The 19,734-nt window shown below is 34.3% G+C and overlaps 1 protein-coding gene across 5 annotated transcripts in view; it reads left to right on the top strand.

The window, feature by feature from the left end:
- Nucleotides 1–19,734, top strand: part of NRPD1A (nuclear RNA polymerase D1A) — a 62,986-nt gene that overhangs the window by 7,122 nt on the left and 36,130 nt on the right. For 3 of the 5 annotated variants that reach the window (XM_086458186.1, XM_086458184.1, XM_086458189.1), the window contains exons 3-10: nucleotides 97–217; nucleotides 315–439; nucleotides 1,643–1,702; nucleotides 11,055–11,123; nucleotides 11,203–11,436; nucleotides 16,993–17,148; nucleotides 17,282–17,377; nucleotides 17,602–19,455. In XM_086458186.1, coding sequence (XP_086314312.1) covers nucleotides 97–217; nucleotides 315–439; nucleotides 1,643–1,702; nucleotides 11,055–11,123; nucleotides 11,203–11,436; nucleotides 16,993–17,148; nucleotides 17,282–17,377; nucleotides 17,602–19,455 — 2,715 coding nt within the window. Of the gene's footprint in view, nucleotides 1–96; nucleotides 218–314; nucleotides 440–1,642; nucleotides 1,703–4,061; nucleotides 6,269–11,054; nucleotides 11,124–11,202; nucleotides 11,437–16,992; nucleotides 17,149–17,281; nucleotides 17,378–17,601; nucleotides 19,456–19,734 lie in introns of those variants that run through there. The other 2 variants (XM_086458187.1, XM_086458188.1) reach the window with 2 other exon arrangements.

The raw sequence follows: 19,734 nt of genomic DNA, 5'->3' as shown, positions 1-19,734 counted from the left end.
CTAGCAGTGAAATTAAATAATATTGCTAGAGTGCTTGTAGTACTAAACATACCTTTTCATTCTTTCTTTGTTGCTAATTTTGTATAAGTTTTTCAGGAGAAGCATGCAGTAATAACAATAGATGCCCTCAATGATGTTACTAATCCTAAGATGGGTATTCCAAATCCATCTTCTCAATGCTCCACTTGTGGAGCACATGACATAAGTAGCTGTGATGGTACGAATTCGATACACAAAGAATGTTTGTTTGGGAATTCTGTGCTTATTTTCTTTTAGTTAATTGTGTGTTCATAATTTTGTTTATGTTTTGGCAGGTCACTTTGGAATAATTAAATTCCCAATAGACATTTTACATCCATATTTTATATTAGAAACTGTACAGTTCTTGAATAAAATTTGTCCAGGATGCAAGTCAATGCGGGATGATTTTCGGATCAAGGTCAGCTACTTGACTACTTGTGCTTAATCTATTGAGACTGGACATAACCGTAGTTGTCAAAAGTGGGGCCTACACGGGGCTTAGGAGCCTAAGTGGCCGCCTAGGCGCTTAATGCTTAAAGCAGGATTTAAAAAAAATAATTTTTTTTTTTTTTTTAACTTTAGTCTTTTAAAGAAGACCATGGTCTAGGATGTCTTATTATATTTTTTTAAAACATAAAGACGTCTAAAATGTTCCCCAAAACTTTGAGGGCTTTATAAAAAAATATTTTTAGCATTTATACTTTCAAGTGGAGGGAGACGTTGTCGATGATGGTAGTGGTGATAATGCCCTGGTCAATTGGAGGGATGAGGACATTATTGACTTTAGATTAGAGGATTTTTGTTAACTTAGTTGATATCTATGAAAACTAAATTGAAGATACTCTATGTACATATTTTTCTTAATTGTTGCTTTGATGGATTTTAAATTGCAAATGTTGGGTTGACTTGTTGGGTTATGGGTTTTAATTGATTATTGACTTGCAAGTTTGCCAATTAGTTGATATTACCTTGACAAGTGCATATTTGTCATTATTTTTTTTTTCCAATTTCTTATTTTTTGTATTATTTTTAATAAATATTAAAAAAAGAGACCATTTTTTTGTTGCCTAGGCCCCGCCTTAGCCCTACCTAGGCCCTGCTTAGCGCTTTTAATAACATTGGACATAACTATGAAATCCATAGTTTTTCATTTTGTAATGTATGTGATTGCGACATTCATGTCTCTTTTAAAACATTGAAGCATTGACTGGTAAGGTAATTTATTGATGTTTTTTCCTGTTATACAAGCTGCATGTAAATAGAGGAAAAAAGTTGTAATGGTAAAGATGCCAATATTTGAGCTAAGGTTAAACAATTTGTTAACGAGGCATTGAACCGCGAACCAGTTCGATCCAAACCAGTTCGTGGTACAATTCACTCTGGGTATGTGAAAATCAGCAAACCAGACTAATTACGTTATTTTGCCTTAATTTCTTTGCACCGCCTCCACATGTTGATATATTGAGATATCCCCCTAAAATTTTAAATTGATAGAATGCCTCATTGTCCTTGGTCTTTATTAATAAACTAATGAAAAATGACCAAATACCTTCATCTTTTTTACCCTATTCATCACTCGAACCTTCAAATGCCCTCATCTCTGTCTACCCCTATGAACCAGGTTCGTTCTGAAGTGGCGAACCATGAACCTGAATTTGAATTGAGCGAACCCATGAATCAGGTAACATAGGTTTTAGCTTAACTTCTGTTCGGACAGCCTTACAACTTTGTTGGGTCAGTCATCTGTGTGTGTGTGTGTGTTATTTTCAAATTTCTGGAATTGGTTGAAGTTTGGGGAGGAACCCTTGTTTGGTACTAGTATTGCTAGACCATATTTAGTTTAGAAGAATTTCTGAAGTAAGGTGTAGTAAGATGATTATTTTATTTTTATTTTTCAAGTGAGAAAGATGGAGTTGAGCAATCCTTACCAGAACCTAAAATCAAGAAGAAAGTTACAGCATGGTATATTTTCGTCTTCTAAGCTTGGACACTAGGGAAGATGGGATATAGAATAAAATTATTGGTAATAATTATACAAAAAGAGGATAGGAAACCAGCTGGCTTGTTTGCTTCTCTCCTCATTTGAAATACATGTCCACATTCAAGATCATTTGTGATTCTTCGATGTGTCTCTCACCAATTTTCTAGTCCTCCAAAATCCCTTATCAGTGTCTTTGAAGATGACTTTATTTGTTCTCACAAAAGTATTGTTTGGATATTGTTTTTTATTGTATTGCTTGGCGTATTCATCAACAAACATTAAGTATTAGGTATAGATTCTGGTCCTCAACTATGACTTTGTGATTCTATCCAAGTAAAAAAAGTTATACTCCACACTAAGGATTTTATTTGTTTTACTTTGGCAATTGTATAGATAATATCGCTTGACATGGTAATTGACATGTATAGCTCATTTTGTTGATGTTCTACTCACAAACATGAAGCTTCCCTTATGTTCATTAGGTTATCATCATCAAAACCTTATCTCAAATATTTGGAGTCAGCTGAACAAATCCCGTCCTTCCATTCAATATATGTAAACCTCTATTCTGATCACTAGGTAAAGAGTGCAAGTTAGTAATTATCCACACTTAAAAGTACATCAGAGTAATTTGATGATCAAAGAATTGTGTATATTTGCGAATCATCATGATGTTGCATGTTAGCCATTAGGTCAGTGATGAAGGACATCACGAACATACCCTTCAGAGTGTTCCAGAAGAAGAAAAGACATTCAGAGTAGTTATGGATGGATGAAGTATGGAAGAGCATCATTTCATGGACCCTTCTCATTGGGTCATTATATTTCATGTTTTTATTTAGTTTATGTTTAGGACAGTCTATTTTAGTGTTTAAGATGAGTATTTAGGGTTATTTTCATGTTTTATCAGCTTATGATGTTAGTATAGATGTTTAAGGGCAATTTGATAATTTTATAATGATTTTTTAATGAGTTTTCATAGGTTGAAACAGACCGGATGAATATGATGAAGTCTCTGATACCAAACTGCTATAAACTCATTCTTTATAATGATAGGTAACTTTACCTCGTCAAGTGGAGAAATAGACTGGATTTGGATAACACATGGATTACAGGGACAAAGTTACAATGGATTGATCCAGACATTGGAGAGGTACCACAGTTTTATCTCACAAGAGGTGAGCTTTTCTCAGTCGAGGGGAGTCGATGAGGACATCGCGAGCATCCATAAACCCCAGCCAATTCATTTTATAACCCAAAACCCCATCGAAAATCTAACCTTAATACCCATAGAACCCAGCCTAACCCTTCCCTACTCTAATTGCATTGTTCCAAACCACCCAAAACTTAATCACCTTCCGTTTTCGTAGCCTACAACTTCTTTAAACCTTTTTTTTTTTAACTTGCTGTCCAACAAATCAGCATTACTTATTGGACTATTTTTGCATTGAAATTGAACTTAGAAATCTAATTTGAACATCTAATTGAAACATTAGGCTAGAGGAAGACTTGTCTTACATTAGAACCTATTACTATTACTGTGGAAGACTTGAATTACTATTACTATGGGATTGTGACAAACCTTAGGACTGTTTTTGATTATCGCTTGAATTCTCTTGCATATATATGCATGTATGAACTCATGATTTATGTTTACATTGCTTATATTAATTAAGTCTGATCTCAAATTCATCATTGTAGGGTAACATTCACGGTCCTGCATTAACTTTGGTATCAGAGCTCATAAAACTCATTAAAGTAACGATAAAAAATGAGTTTATAATGCTAACACGTCATTTTTCTTTAGGTCTTATTTTGAGGGGTCAAAACTTTTCGTATTGGGACAATTTTGGTGTCATTTGATAGGTTATTTAGTTACCTATCGAACGAGCCCAAGATTTCACAATTTCGATGAGTTTTGATAAAGTTATGGTCAAAATACTGATGGGGTGTCAATTTTACACGGGATTGACTTCTCGAGGTCAAAAAAATCAATTTTTATATAAATTTTAGAATTAGGGTTTTGAGTTTAGCCTATATATATGGCTATTGTAATTGTTTTTATAAGTTATGTGTTGAATAACTCTATGTTATTAGTTTTTTTAGGTATTTTGTCTTTTTTAATCTTTTCTACTTATTAGACTATGTAATCCCTTTAAAGTCTAATTAGGGTTGAGTAATTATCACTTTTTGAGTTCTCTCAATTCAATTTGGTATTAGATCCTATCTCTATCCCCCCTCCTCTCTTAAATCCATCTTCAACACCTCTCGTCTTAGATTAAAACATCACCCTTGAGGGGTTTTTTTTTTTGCTCCATACCTAATCGCACCATGTGATAGGGTCGTTAGAACATCTTGAAGTCCTACGGCAACAATAGAGGTGCTATTTTTTGTTTTTTGGTGGTTTTTAGGCCAAACGATGGCCCTTAGACTGTCCATACAGACTTGCGGCAACAACTCTTTGGTTGTTTGCTAAAAAAAATAGAGGCAGGTGCTATTTGGGGATCTCGATCACAGCAGTGGCGCTGTTTGGGGGTTTTGATCACAATAGTGGTGTTGTTTGGGGGCTGCGATCACAGCAGGGTGCTGTTTTGGGGCCGTGCTCACAGCAATGTTGCTGTTTGAAGGTTGCAACAACAAGTTGCAGTTTGAGGCTTACGACAGTGACAAAAATTCTCTTAGGTGCCCTACAATTGCATTAATGACTTCTCTAATTACCTACAGTCGTGTTTGATCACCTTCCACACCTCTTACGACTGTGTATTGCCAACTTTAGGGTGTTATGATCAGTTTCTCCTTGTGAGTCATCCTTTCTTCTTATTTGAACTCTCTTCAAACCAAAACACATGGACTCTTTGATGGTTTCTAAGACGTCTTCTTCCTCGATCACAGGTGATAGTGATGGATCGGGCGGTTTTCCTTCTCATTCGACCGACTTTCCAAGCATTCAAATTACCACCTTGAAATTAGATGGTCTTAATTATTATCTTCTTTGGGCACGATCGATCGAAATGTTTATTGGTGGAAACAGAAAGATTGGTTATCTTACAGGGACGGACAAACAATCTGCACCAACTGACACTACTTACCCCCAATGGTTTGCTAATGACTCTATGGTCCGTTTTTGGCTTGTTACATCTATGCAACCACGCATTACGGCTGGTTTTATGTTCTCTAAGACTGCAAAACAGATATGGGATTCCACAAAGAGTATCTACTCGCAACGTTAAAACAATGTTTGGATCTTTAACTTAGAGCATGATATTTCCCGCCTTTCGCAAGGTGACTCTTCAGTCACCACCTATATATCATAACTACGTGCTTGATGGGAAGAGTTGACCTTCTATTCCTCGTCCTATGCTTGGAAAGACCTTCTTGATAAGGCATTATATGCGTCGATTCTGGATAAGAATCGAGTTTTTTAGTTTTTAGCCGGGCTTCGAGATGAGTTCGAGTATGCAAGAGTTCATTTATTGGGTATGGATCATTTTCCGTCCCTACATACTTCATATTCTTATGTCTTAGTTGATGAGAGTCATCACACAGCTGTCTTACCTTACTCTTCAGGAGATTACTCTACTATGTTTGCTAGTATACCTTCTCTATAGCCTCCCAATGGATCTTTGCCTACACGTCAGCGACATAAGTGTGATCATTGTGGACAGTTAGGTCACGTGAAGGCTCGTTGCTATGCTTTTCATAGTCTTAATCAATAACGTCAATTGTCTCAATAATCTTCAGCTGATGTAGTCTCTCAATCGACTACTGATTCGGTATTCACTTCGGCTACTACCTCCTCCTCGGATTCGGTATCTATGTCCTAGGCTGAGCTTGACAAGTTCAGGAAATTCTTCAATCAGATGGAGACTTTATCTTAACCAGTATCTACTTTCGCTCTTTTAGGAACCTTTGCATCTGCACATAGTGTTTCCACCACTTCTTCACCATGGATCATTGATTTTGGTGTTTCAGATAACATGATCGATACGTCCTCCCTGTTTAAAACCTATAGTATTTGTTCTGGTCATCGCAAGGTTTGCCTTGCTGTTGGTTCTTTGTCTTCTATAGCTGGTCAATGCTATTTTTCTGTTATACCTTCTTTATCCTTAACTAATACACTGCATGTTCCTCAACTTATTACTAATCTTATCTCTTTTAGTAGCATTACCAAGCATTTGAATTGCAGTGTAACTTTTTATCCCTCTCATTGTGTCTTTCAGGATCTGGGGTCGAAGAAGATGATTGACACTGGATGTGAAGTGAATGGTTTGTATCTCTTGGATGCACCTATTTCACCTAACATTCATTCTGTTTCTCAGCTTAGTAGTAGTAGTCAGTCTAATAAGAATGCGTTGACACTTACGCTTAGGCCATTTTTCCTTTGGATATTTGAAACAGATGAATCCTGCTTTATTTAATAATAACAATTTGCTTGTTTTTTTTGTGAAACTTGTCAATTAGCTAAACATGTTCGTTCTCATTATCCTATTAGTATGAATACTACTGCACCTACTCTGTTTGACCTAATTCACTCTGATGTGTAGGGTCCTTTGCTCGTCACATTCACTCTTGATTTTCGCTATTTTGTCTTGTTCATTGATGACCATAGTTGTATCACTTGGGTCTATCTTATAAAACACAAGAGTGAAGTATATGGGATTTTTAAGCAATTTCTTGCTATGGTTCATACCCAGTTTGGTCATACTGTCAAAGACTTTGCATTCTGATCATAGTACAGAGTACACCTATAATGAGATATTGAAGATTTGTTTAGAGTTTGGCATTGAGCATCAAATGTCCAATGTTAAGACTCCTCAGCAGAATGGTCGATCAGAAAGGAAAAAATCACCATATTCTGAAGTTAATCCGTGCCTTTTCTATTGGCATGAATGTACCACAATCTTATTGGGTCAATGCAGTTCTTACTGTTGTTTACCTTATTAATTCGACTCCCTCCTAGGTTCTTCAGTTTGTTATTCCCTTCTCTTAGCTCCATCTGAATCGCCCCTTGTTTCCACTTCCTCCGTGTGTGTTTGGCTACGTTTGCTTTGTTTAAATTCTCGACTAAACTTGTACTAAATTTGACTCTAAGGTCGTAAAATGTATTCTTTTTTGGGTTATTCCTCTACCCAAAAAGGATACCGCTGTTATCATCGTCCTTCTTGAAAGTGTTTCATTTTTCGAGATGTCTCTTTCTTTGAGCATACCGTATACTACATTGAGTTAGCTGACATTCAATCTAAGTGGTTTCCTCTAGAATTCCTTAATGATGACCCCTCTCCCTTATTATTTTCTCTTCCCGTGCTTGTTCTTCCTTCTCCATCTTTTGTCAGTTTGTTACCTCTTCAATTGTAGGTTTACTCTCGGCAGTCACGTAATACTACCATCACTTCTAAACTAGACCAGCTCGCTTCCTCGCCTCCAGCTCTGCCTCCTACTATCCTTGTGATGATCGTTCTATCGTCACTCGCAAGGGTAAACGCACTTGTACTTATCCCATTTCTAATTATGTATCTAATTTCGCTTTCTCACTCTCCTATCAGAGTTTTCTTGCTTCTATTTCTACTGTTTCTCTTCCTAATACTATTGCAGATGCTATTGCACATCCTGAGTGGTGAGAAACTATGATTGATGAATTGAATGTTCTTGAAAAAACTCAGACTTTGGAACTTATTCCTCTTCCGCCCGGAAGGAAGGCTGTGGGATGCCGTTGGGTGTTTACCATTAAACATAATCTTGATGGTTTTATTGCTTGGTATAAGGCCCGTCTAGTGGCCAAAGGATATGCTCAGACTTATGGGATTGATTACTAGGAGATATTTGCTCATGTTGCAAAGATGACCACCATTTGTGTTCTCTTTTCTATTGCTGTTATCCAAGGGTGGCTCTTTTTTCAGTTAGATGTGAAGAACGCATTTCTTAATGATGATCTTCAGGAAGAAGTCTATATAGTCCAACCTCTTGGTTTTCTTGCATCTACTTCTTTTGGACATGTCTGTCGTTTTCGCTGTTCTCTTTATGGATTGAAGCAGTCTCCTCGCGTATAGTCTGAGCGCTTTACTAAGGCAATGCATCAGTTTGATTTCCATTAGAGTTCTACTGATCATACTCTTTTCTTGCGTCACTTCCAGGGCAAAATTATCGCTTTGATTGTTTATGTGGATGATATTGTCCTTACTGGAGATGATTGTGACGGCATCATCGATGTAAAATCTTAGGACGTCGATTGAGATTAAGGACCTTGGGCATCTTTGCCATTTTTTGGGCATTGAGGTTGTGTAGTCCCATTTTGGTATTTTTATCTATTAGCGTAAATATGTCCTTGATTTACTCAGTGACTCCGGTCAGCTTGGTTCTCGTCCTATTGATATTCCTATTGAGCAAAATCACAGGTTGGCTGATTTTGAGGGGGAGTGTTTGTCGGATATTAGCCAATATCAACATCTTGTGGGAAAATTGATCTACTTGTCTATGATTCGTCTTAACATTGCTTATGCTGTTAGTGTTGTAAGTCAGTTCATGCACTCTCCTCACACATCTCATCTTAGCCGTCTATCGTATTCTTAATTATCTTAAGGGATATCCTGGTCAATGTATTTTTTTCAGTAATCATGGTCATCTTTGTGTTGAGGTATGGACTGATACATATTATGCTGGTTCAGTGACTGATAGACGGTCCACTTTTGGATATTGTACTAAAGTTGGTGGTAACTTGGCGTAGTAAGAAATAGGATGTGGTTTCTCGGTCCAGTGCTGAGTTAGAGTACAGAGCTATGGCACTTGAAGAGTGTGAGTTGTTGTGGCTCAAGACCTTACTAGCTGATTTGTATCTTCTCGTGACAGCCTCCTTTTCACTATATTGTGATAATAAATCAGCTATTAACATAACAGCAAATCCGATTCAACATGATAGAACGAAGCATATCGAAGTTGATCGACATTTCATTAGAGAGAAGATTGTTTCTGAGCAGATTTGTACTCCATCTGTTCCTACATCTTAGCAACTTGCTGATATTCTTACTAAAGGTGTTAGCAAAACTGCCTTTGAAGGTGTCTTGTCCAAGTTGGGCGTTACCGATATCCACGCACCAACTTGAGGGGGAGTGTTGAATAACTCTATTTCATTAGTTTTTTTTTAAGTCTTTTGTCCGTTTTAGTTTTTTCTACTTATTAGACTATGTAATCCCTTTAAAGTCTAATTAGGGCTGAGTAATTAATCACTTTTTGAGTTCTCTCAATTCAATTTTATGAAATAAAAAGAAAAATTTCTGCTTTTTAAGTTATTGGAGGCCGTTCTTTTGGGTGTGATTCCAAGAAATCCTTGGTGTGATTCTAAGGTTCTATCTTTCTACCCATTCTCTTTTTCTGTTAATCTTATATCTATTTTTTTGATTTTCTTTTAATCCTCGTTGCCCTTGATACTAATTCTTAAAGTCTTGAATCTTGAATTTTTGAAACCCTTCTTCCTCAATCCTTAATCATTAATCATTTCCTTGACCCTATTGAAAATATCGAAATTTGCAAAACTTTGCATTTTATATCTTGATAGTCAATTGGGATTTTGGAAACCCTTTTTTCACAGAAAAAAAATTCCTTGTAATAATTCTTTGACCTTCATCACCACTTATTTAGCCCTTTCCACCACCCTTCCCATAGTAGAACATCCCTAGAATTGAACAAATCTAGGTTGTCCTACATCAGTCAGCCTTATGTTCATTGTTATGGGTATTGGTGTTGGATACTACAAAGATATGAAGTGTTTTTTTTTTTTTTTGAAATGTAAAATTTCATTTAAAAAAGTGAAGTGGTTGAGATGACCAACAGTACAAAGGAACAGCCCCTCTTACAACTGTTGATTTTCCAAGTTGCAGACCCAACCCCATCTTCCCATAAAGTCATCGAAAAGAACTCCTCTAAACACTTTGAAAGACAGAACCCCCCAATTATTAAAAGACAGAACCTTCCCATAAAGGTTCTGTCTTTTCTTTTATATTTCAAAGAAAAGTCAGAACCCCAAATGATTAATTTACTTTTTCTTCTTAGAAAGCAAGCTGATTCAGAATGGATTCTTTTATTTGAATGTAATTTAAGAAGTATATGATAACTGGGTACCCTAAAATATACAGTATGGAGCTTCCATTATAAACTTAATAGGAATTCTAAAATCTCAATACCATATTACCATCATGTATTAGATGTGGGTATAAAATACCTTACTTCGATTCTTTTTTTTTAATACTTTTTATCAAGTAAAATTATTTATGATTGATTATAAACTTAAAGCAAGGTATATAAGATACCTTACTTTAATTCTTTTTTACTTTTTATCAACTAAAATTATTTATGATTGATTGTCATCTAATGCCCAGGTTCAACTGGGTCGACCCTATGGTTGAACCTGGCTAGCCTCTTTTAGGATTTGATGGATGGTCTATATTTCAGAACATTAATTCGAAGTAGTCCAAATTAAGCTAATTAAGCCTCCAGTCACGACTTAGGTTGTCCTACATCACCTAGTGCCTTGTTATTGAAAAGTGTTTCTTTGATGTAATGAATGAAGATTTGCTAGTAATAGCTATTGTCTTAGTTCTTTCTTTGTATAGTTGAAGTTCTACTTCAAGCTTAAGGATTTTTGGGAATTTTGTTATTGTAACTGTTACTTTTCTTTTTTTGGTTGTTGCAGATGTTACCATCACTTGAACTTTTGACCTTTCTGTTAAAGTATTACTTTTTAGTTTCTACATGCAGTTTTTGTAATGTTTTCCAGTTTGTAAAGATGAAATTACATTGTGGTGTTTATTGATGTAATAGTTGTGCAAATTATCTATTAGATTATAGAAGTTATCAAAAAAAAAGGGATTGATATTTAATTTACAAAAAATGGACTTTTTACCTCTCTGATTTCTATTTCTTGTTGCTCTTATCACCTGTTAAAAATAATGATCAAGTATACCATCACAATGGATTTTACTCTTGGATGAGTTTTATCAACTAAATACGTGCAATGACAGATAACTGATGATGGTAATCTTGATCTTCTTGTGTGTACTAGGGCTCGAGTTCACTATCAAGAAAATCGACATCGCCGAATCATCAACCTAAGGGTTGCAAATACTGTGTTGTAAGCTTCTTTTGCCATCTTCATGCCCTCTTCTTTCTTGCTATGCAATTCTTAGAAATATAACTTGTTCAAGAAACAGGCAAAATCAATTGGATGGTACCCCAAAATGAAATTTAAAATTGCCTCAAAAGATTCGTCTGGGAAGATTGCTTCTGTGATTGTTGTGGAAGTGAATGACAAGTTGCCAAAGAAGTTTAAAAATAAAACCCTCGGTGAAGTATTGCCAACGGATTATTGGGATTTTATTCAAAAAGATCCCCAACAAGAAGACAGCTGCTTGAAATTGAACTCAAGAACTCTATCACCAGCCCAGGTAACATCATGTTTTCCTAGTTTGATGTTTATTTCCCTAGAGATCCTTTTTTTATTTTTTAATTTTTAATTTTTAATTTTAAATTCTTCTTTATTTAATGTGAATTTGCATCTCTGTTGTATCAACATATAGCGTGAACTGTAATTCTTTGTTGATGATTTAAAAGTATACGAACAAGACACTTAGGACGACTTTTGTCGAGAAAACAATCTTGGATTGACCTTACTGGAACACTATAGCCATTGATTTTGTTGCATGAACTCTTTCTAAAAGGATGAAGTGCCTTGTTCGATGCTTCAGATTCTAATCACTCTGTGGACTTGTGAAACACTGCCATTTTTGTTTTCTTTCCTTACTGCAAGATAGTGCATATGATATATTTCACAGCATATCCTATCAAAATATTTCCTTGAAATATACTGGAATATGGTCAACACAAAATTTAATTGACTGTTTCCTTTTGTGTATGTTTTGGCAGAAATCACTACTCATGTAAAAAAATTCAGTGAAAAGAAAATTTCAACAGAAATAATCAAATTTTCTTGTATAAAAATGCAGGATTATGGTGGAAACGTGTTTATCAACAGTGAAATTCAATTTAATAAATGATATTCTAAAATTATTGATAAAATTAACAAAAATGTACAAATGTTTGGTTGAAAGACTTGTAAATGCACATAATATTCATTCATTAAAAGAACGAATTATGATTAGTTAGATATCTCTATATCTTTTTGTTTTTATTACAAGCATATTAGCACACTCATAAAAGCTCACTTGCCATGTTTTAATTATTTGGATGTATTGGCAACCTGTTCATAAATATTTTAAAATAAAAATATAATAATGAGTTAATATAGTCCTTAATAGTTGTTCATTTACACTAGTATTTTAACATGAAAGCCTATTAGCTAATGTGGCATTATTATTCTCATTTCTATGTATAGTAGTGTTATTTTTGGTTGTCAGATTCTCAGAAAAAAACTAGTGCATAGCGGAATACTATTGATCTCTACTCCAACATCCATGTCTGTCTATCATAGTGACTTAAGATCTGTTTTCATATCTGTTTTATTATTTCCTACCATTTTTAAAATGAAAAATTCCTCAATATTTCCATCGTTTTCACGAAAATTGTATTTGTCTCCACATTGATCAGAATCTTTCTACGTGTATTTTACATTTACAGGCCGACCAAAATTGAAATGTGTAGTGCTTGTTCTTAAATAAAATTTTTCAAGTTTTGTTGACTCTGGCTCTCTATACGACTATACCCGTGTTTGACTTTGAACACGTACCCACACCCATGCCCTATATTGAACTGTGCTGCATGTATATGTAATACATAACAACCTTTGTACAAATCTAGATGAGAACAAATATAAGAATGTCAAGGAAACATTTTAATTTATAAACAAAAAGGAAGGAAACATCGACAAATAAAGTTGTGAGAGCTATTTATTAATTTGTAAAAAGAACAATTCTTGATTTGATGGGGTTACCCGCTTGGGACCTAGCCACATCCCCCCACATCCCCCGTTTTTCTCTAGTTGGGCCACATGGTGCAAGAAATTGATTTAGCATTTGTCTTAGCTTGTCTTAATTGCTTTACTTTCTTTTGATTTTTCTTAAAAATATGCAATGACACCCCAACAATATTTGCAACTTTCCCACTTTTCTCATTCTTTTTCCCATGGGGTGTATGCTTCACCATGGCCACTTGGCCATGCTTGTTTTACTTCATCCTAAAGCTGCCGACACATTTGGAATCCTTCAAGACTTGCCAAAAATCCATCTTTTTTAATATTTATGATATTTATTTCAAAGAAGGACATGATACAGTATGGGAAGTTAATATGATCTTCCTTGATACATACACAAAGGAAAAGGAAAGAAATAAAATTAATATTTTCGGTCATGACAATGGCCCACCTAAAAATAAAATGTTCAAAGAAATTTCCCGTCAACTTTGGATGCAATTTAAATGAAGAAAAGATCATTATCAAAATCTTATCCCAAAGATTTGGGGTTGGATGAGTGGATCTTGTTCCTCTATTCCATTTTATCCAAAGCCATGTTTTCAATTATTGGGAGTTTGTTCATTTCACGCCTCAAAAACTCAACCTGAATCCCCATGATTCCCAAGTTGAATCCAGAGGCATGATATATAACTCATATCATGATAATCAATAGATAGACGTAAACCACAAATAAATAACTAAATGTCATACCTGATCATTGTCCAACAAAACAGATATGTATCCTCAAACATCAGTACACTTGACATATGCATAAAACAGTAATGACATAATATCGTGTTTGTAGCTATATAAGAAAATGACAGCAAAATACTCAAACCCATCAGTAGTACCCATGCTCCACTCCTGGAAGCTTGGACTGATCATTTATAAAGCCATGACAGTGAGTCTCTTCGGAAGGATCACCTAAACCAGGTACATCTGAAATTTGTGATGTCGTAAGGGTGAGTAACAAGGCAGTTACCCAGTAGAGGAATCTTACAATTCTAAATAATAACACCTTATATGCAGTTTAAACATTCTAGGAATTTGTAAATCATGCATGTTTGATATTCAACACATAATTGAAAATAATTGAACACCGATGTCATAAAACCTAGTAGGAAGTTGAAATACAATTAAAGATCTGAAAACAATTATTCATAATATAACATCAAATAATAGAGTACTATAATAGAGAGTTGAGGGTCACGACTGATGTGAACATCTCAGTCAAAAAATGATTATTCCAATACTTCACTAGCGTGGAACCCCACCTTTAGTTCCTGATTTTATGATCAGCTTCTACCACAATTTGGGTAACTATTTTCCGACTCAGGTTGGCCGTTGATTAATGCCTTAAGAAACGGGTCAAATTAAGTAGGTCACTCTTTCTTGATTACTCTAGACTATTAACGATCATTAACTAGCCATCTTCATTTATTCCAATCTGGCATGCATGTGATCCTCGATAATCTCTATCAATCATACAACTATCTACATCTTGTTCTCTATTAAAGATAGAAAAGAAATTCCCGGATTTCTGTTGTGATGTTGTGTTCTTATGCATCCTATAATATATAATAACTCAAACAATGCAACTGTTATCTTAGAATAACATATTGTTCCGGAAATGTTACAACACGTTATTCTTTATAGATTTTCACAATTTCTTTAATAAATCATTAAAATACTACATATAAGTATTTGTTTTCTTTTCAAAATGTATTGAAAGTAAAACATACACGTGTTTTAAATATCCAGTCCATTTTTAAATGTACATTTTCATTTTTTTTTTTTTTTTCGTGTCTTATACGACCATTAGTCGAAGCATTTCTCTCCTTCGTGACTTATACAGTCTATGACTGAAACATCTCATATATTCTTTCTTATCGTGTCTTATACGGCATATGCCAAAGCATCTCACCAACTGGGTATTTGAAAAACACGACAATCAATTGAGAACTCGTTTTCATATTTTATTTTTAGTAAAATACTTTTCTTACCCAACTTTTTAATTTGAAACATTTCTTGGAAATCTATAAAATATGAATTTATGAATTGTATGTCTATAAAATATGAACAAAATATATAAATTGTATGTAAAAAAACTTATATACTTGGCTGTATTTTTCTTTTTGATAAGTACAAAATACGTATAAACATGTATAAAGTACGTATAAAGCAATCAATGTTTTGATAATTCAATGTAGCATATAGTGTAAATATTATACAAAAAACAACAACTTTCATAGTTGCTGTATTTTTTTTTTCATGTATAAAATACGTATAATATACATATAAAGTACGTATAAAGCAACAAATATTTTGATCATTCAATCTAATATACATAGTGTAAATATTATACAAAAAAAACTTTTATAGTTGCTGTATTTTATTTTTAGCATGTATAGATACGTATAAAACACGTATAAAGTAACTACAAGCATGTAATAAATTCTTTTAAAACAAAACAATAACTATTAATATGCTTTAAACTCATAAAAACAGTAGTATAAATATATATAAAATGTGTGCATGCTGTTGAGAATAATTACAAAACAATTTTTGTTTTAAAACTACTAAATTAGAAATATTTGAAAAATATAAAACAAATTATATTTTAAACTACAAATTTTTAGAAATTGTTTTCTTAAAATATTCCTAAGGCTATTAAAAAATTGAAAGGATCTACCTCTTTATTTTTCTTTATTTTCCTTTCCTTCTTTCTTTTATCTTCCTTCTTTCTTTTCTTTTCCTTTTTCTTTCTTTATTTTCTCTTCCTTTTTCTTCTTACTTTTCTCTTTCTTTTTTTGTGTGTAAAATATGAAACAATAAAAAAAAAAATCAGCTAATACAATATTAGATATTATCAAATAATATCTAGATATAACTAAAAAAAAATTCTAATTCTTTTAGAATTTCTTAGAAAGTTGGACTTTGGTCAATTTGACTTAGTCAAAATTGTTTGACCATGCTGACTTGACTTGAGTCAACAATGGTTGACTTGATTAATATATATATATATATATATATATATATATATATATATATATATATTTATATATATCTATATATATATATATATTTGGGATTTTACTTTTCATACTCGCTTTCATTGTCTCAAATCCACTTTCTTTTGGGTATTCCTCTCATCGTTTAGAACTTTAAACTTGCATATTTCTCAACTGGGTTGTAATCCATGTTCCTTGAACATATACAAACCATTTCAATTGACTTTCTCTTAATCACTTATTAGAGCCATAGTCATCAAAGTTGGTGATTTTTTTTTTTAAATCGCCAGTCTACCAATTACATACACCAAGGTATGTGTTCTTGATAATGGGCAGTTACTTCATCAAAGATAAGGGATAAAACTTTTATGATAATCTTTGGAAGAAGACTTTCCTCCCATCAAAGATCCTTTCATTTCTCTTGTTCCAAATGCCCTAGCAAATCACAAATTGAAGCAATCTCCATGGAAATCTTCCTCCAAAATTAAAATTGACGAACTACCGACTTTGGATTAGAGAAATATCATTTTGGGAGAGGATTCAATGAATACTAATGAGGTTAAAAGTGTAGGATGATATTTCTTGAGCTATTTCGTTGCGCTTAAGGGAATGCTTTTTCACCACCTTTTGGTGAGGGTAACATAAATCTACTACAATGATTTTTTGGCTATTAGATGATCAACAAGAAGATGGTCAATAATAAGGATCTTAATAACTACAATGTTTATTGTGTTTTTGGATATTGATGCTGACAATTTTCAGGTATTTTTGTTGATGAATTACTGCTTATTTATCAGCTACATATGATGAATTTCCTTTCAATTGTTGTATATTGCTGATATTTACATTCTTGGGCTTTCCTTTTTCAATCCCATCACTTTACAGTTGATTTGTGTCTTGTCTTATTTTTTATTATTATTTATTGGATGAGTGAAATATCATCTTTTATTTATTTATTTATTATTATTCGTTTTTGTTATTGCAAATGCATAGTGAAAATTACTTGCTAATTCTTTTTTTTCTAGGTTTATTACTTGTTGAAAGATGTCGATCCGAAGTTTATCGAAGAGTTTGTATTAAAGCCAGATTCTCTTTTTCTTACTTGTTTCCCTGTTACGCCCAATTGCAACCGTGTGGTGGAAACAATGCACGTGTTCTCGAATGGGCAGAAATTGATTTTCGTGAGTATTTTTTCTTATTTCAGCCAATGGTCTATTCTCATCTTGGAGTTGATGTGGATCATGCATTTCTCTGATGTGATTTTTGTTGTTGTTCTTATCTCATGAGGTGCTTTAACATGGCTGATGGTTTTAGGATGAACGCACCAGAGCTTACAAACGGCTGGTTGATTTCAAACAACAGGCTGATGAGCTTGGTTTACGTGTTCGTGACTGCCTAAACGTTTCCAAGGCAAGCAATCATGTTTTTTTCCTAGAGAGATTATAATGCCACACCAACTTTTGCTAACGCTACGCAATTCATATGTAAATCACCAATGCATTAGCGCACATCTTCCGGTGGCGTTAGTAAAAGTTGGTGTGGCAATAGAAACTCTCTTTTTTCTACCTTTTTTTTTAAGATTCAGCACAGAATTAGTTAAATTAAATTTTGTTGGTATGCTTTTGTTACTGCAGCTGAACACTGAAAAATCAGTTGATAGTGATAGTAAGTCAGGTTTGAAATGGATTAAAGAAGTAGTTCTTGGGAAGCGAACAGATCATGGATTCCGAATGACAGTTATTGGGGATCCTAATCTTAAATTTTGTGAAATTGGTGTACCGCTCGATATTTGTGAGAGATTATTAATTTCCGAGACTCTTAATACACGAAACTGGGAGAAGCTGAATTCTTGCTGTAATATGCGTCTCCTTGAAAAGGGAGAGTTTTATGTGAGGCGGAAAGGTGATCTTGTTTGTGTACGTCAGATTAACCAACTTCAAATAGGAGATACTGTATATAGACCTTTGAATGAGGGAGACCTTTTGTTGGTAAATAGACCTCCGTCAATACACCAACATTCCCTCATTGCTTTATTTGTTAAGGTTCTTCCAATAAACTCAGTTGTTTCTTTAAACCCTGTTTGTTGTTCCCCTTTACGTGGAGATTTTGATGGTGATTGCCTTCATGGATATATTCCACAATCCATCGAGTCCAGAGTTGAGCTTAGGGAGCTTGTTGGTTTGAATCATCAGTTAGTTAATGGGCAGAACGGTCGAAACCTCCTTTCACTTTGTCACGATAGCTTAACGGCTTTTTATTTGTTAAGGGAAAAGGGGGTTTTCTTGAACAGATTCCAAATGCAGCAATTAGAAATGTTATGTCCCCGTCAGTTGTTATGTCCGGCTATTCTAAAAGCACCTCCACAGCAGAGTCCTATGTGGACTGGAAAGCAATTATTAAGCATGCTATTGCCTCCTTGTTTTGATTTTTCTTTTCCATCGAATGGTGTTTACATTACTGATGGGGAGATCTTATCTTCTTCTCTTGAATCTACTTGGTTACAAGATACAGAGGGTAACATTTTCTCTAATCTTGTCAGACGTTATGGCAGTAAAGCTCTAGACATCCTTTTTTCTGCCCAAGAAGTACTTTTGGAATGGATATCGATGAGGGGTTTTAGTGTTTCCTTGCATGATTTTTACCTTTCTTCTGATTCATACTCTCGGAAAAAGATGATGGAGGTGGTGAGTTACGGTCTTCAGGAAGTGGAGCGGACAGGTCTTATCAAACAGTTGATTGTGGATCCTCGGATGGATGACCTTCTCAGATACGGTGACGAGAATGAAAATGCCGAGGTTCTAGAAGTGAGTTTAGAGAAGAAAGCTGTTCTAAATAAAGTCTCTATTGGTGCGTTTAGAGAAGTCTTTCGTGATCTTCAAAACTTAGTTTATCAATATGCAAGTGAAGATAATTCATTACTAGCTATGGTGAAGGCTGGAAGTAAGGGTAGTTTGCCGAAACTAGTTCAACAAGGCCTATGTCTTGGTTTACAATATTCAAGTGTTCCATTATCTTTCAGAATCCCTTGTAAGCTTTCCTGTGCTATGTGGAATCATCAAAAGGTGTCAGGTTTAGTCCAGAATGTTCACAATACTCCTGAATCTAACATTCCTTATGCTATAGTGGAGAATTCTTTTATAAATGGCTTAAACCCTATCGAATGCTTTGTTCATTCGTTGTCATGTCGGGATAGTTCTTTTGGTCACAATGCTGATCTTCCTGGCACTTTGACGAGAAAGCTTATGTTTTACATGCGTGATTTGGTCGTAGCTTATGATGGAACGGTGAGGAATGCATACGGAAGTCAAATCATACAATTCTCTTATGGTAATGACACTAGTGGATTTTGCGAAGAAAATGTATATAGATGTGATGAATTTGGCAGTCCTGTTGGTTCATTGGCTGCGTGTTCCATTTCTGAAGCTGCATATAGTGCCTTGGATCAACCAATCAGCAAACTGGAAACTTCTCCACTATTAAACCTAAAGGTCCTCTCCTCCATACCAATTTATTTGTTTTTTTTATTTGGAATTTTCTATTGTAACTATAACTATTTTGTAGTTAGGTTACTTTTTTGAAATGTCTCAACTCTCAATAATTGATTTCTATGCCGTTCTTGTAAAATTGTTTAATTATATTTTACATGGTTTCTCATTCTGATGATAAGTTGTGTGATTATTGTTTTAGTATCCAGACTCTGGTAAATGTGATACAAAATTTGAAGTTGTAGATAAGAACCTCCTGTACCCTTTGCAGCCATGTTGTTG

The sequence above is a fragment of the Akebia trifoliata genome, chromosome 11 (genome assembly GCF_017979445.1).
Source record: "Akebia trifoliata isolate Shusen 1 chromosome 11, ASM1797944v1, whole genome shotgun sequence".
In the NCBI taxonomy this organism is placed as follows: Eukaryota; Viridiplantae; Streptophyta; class Magnoliopsida; order Ranunculales; family Lardizabalaceae; genus Akebia; species Akebia trifoliata.
The sequence above is the reverse complement of the archived record's forward strand: the minus strand, read 5'-3'. Positions and strand labels throughout refer to the sequence as shown.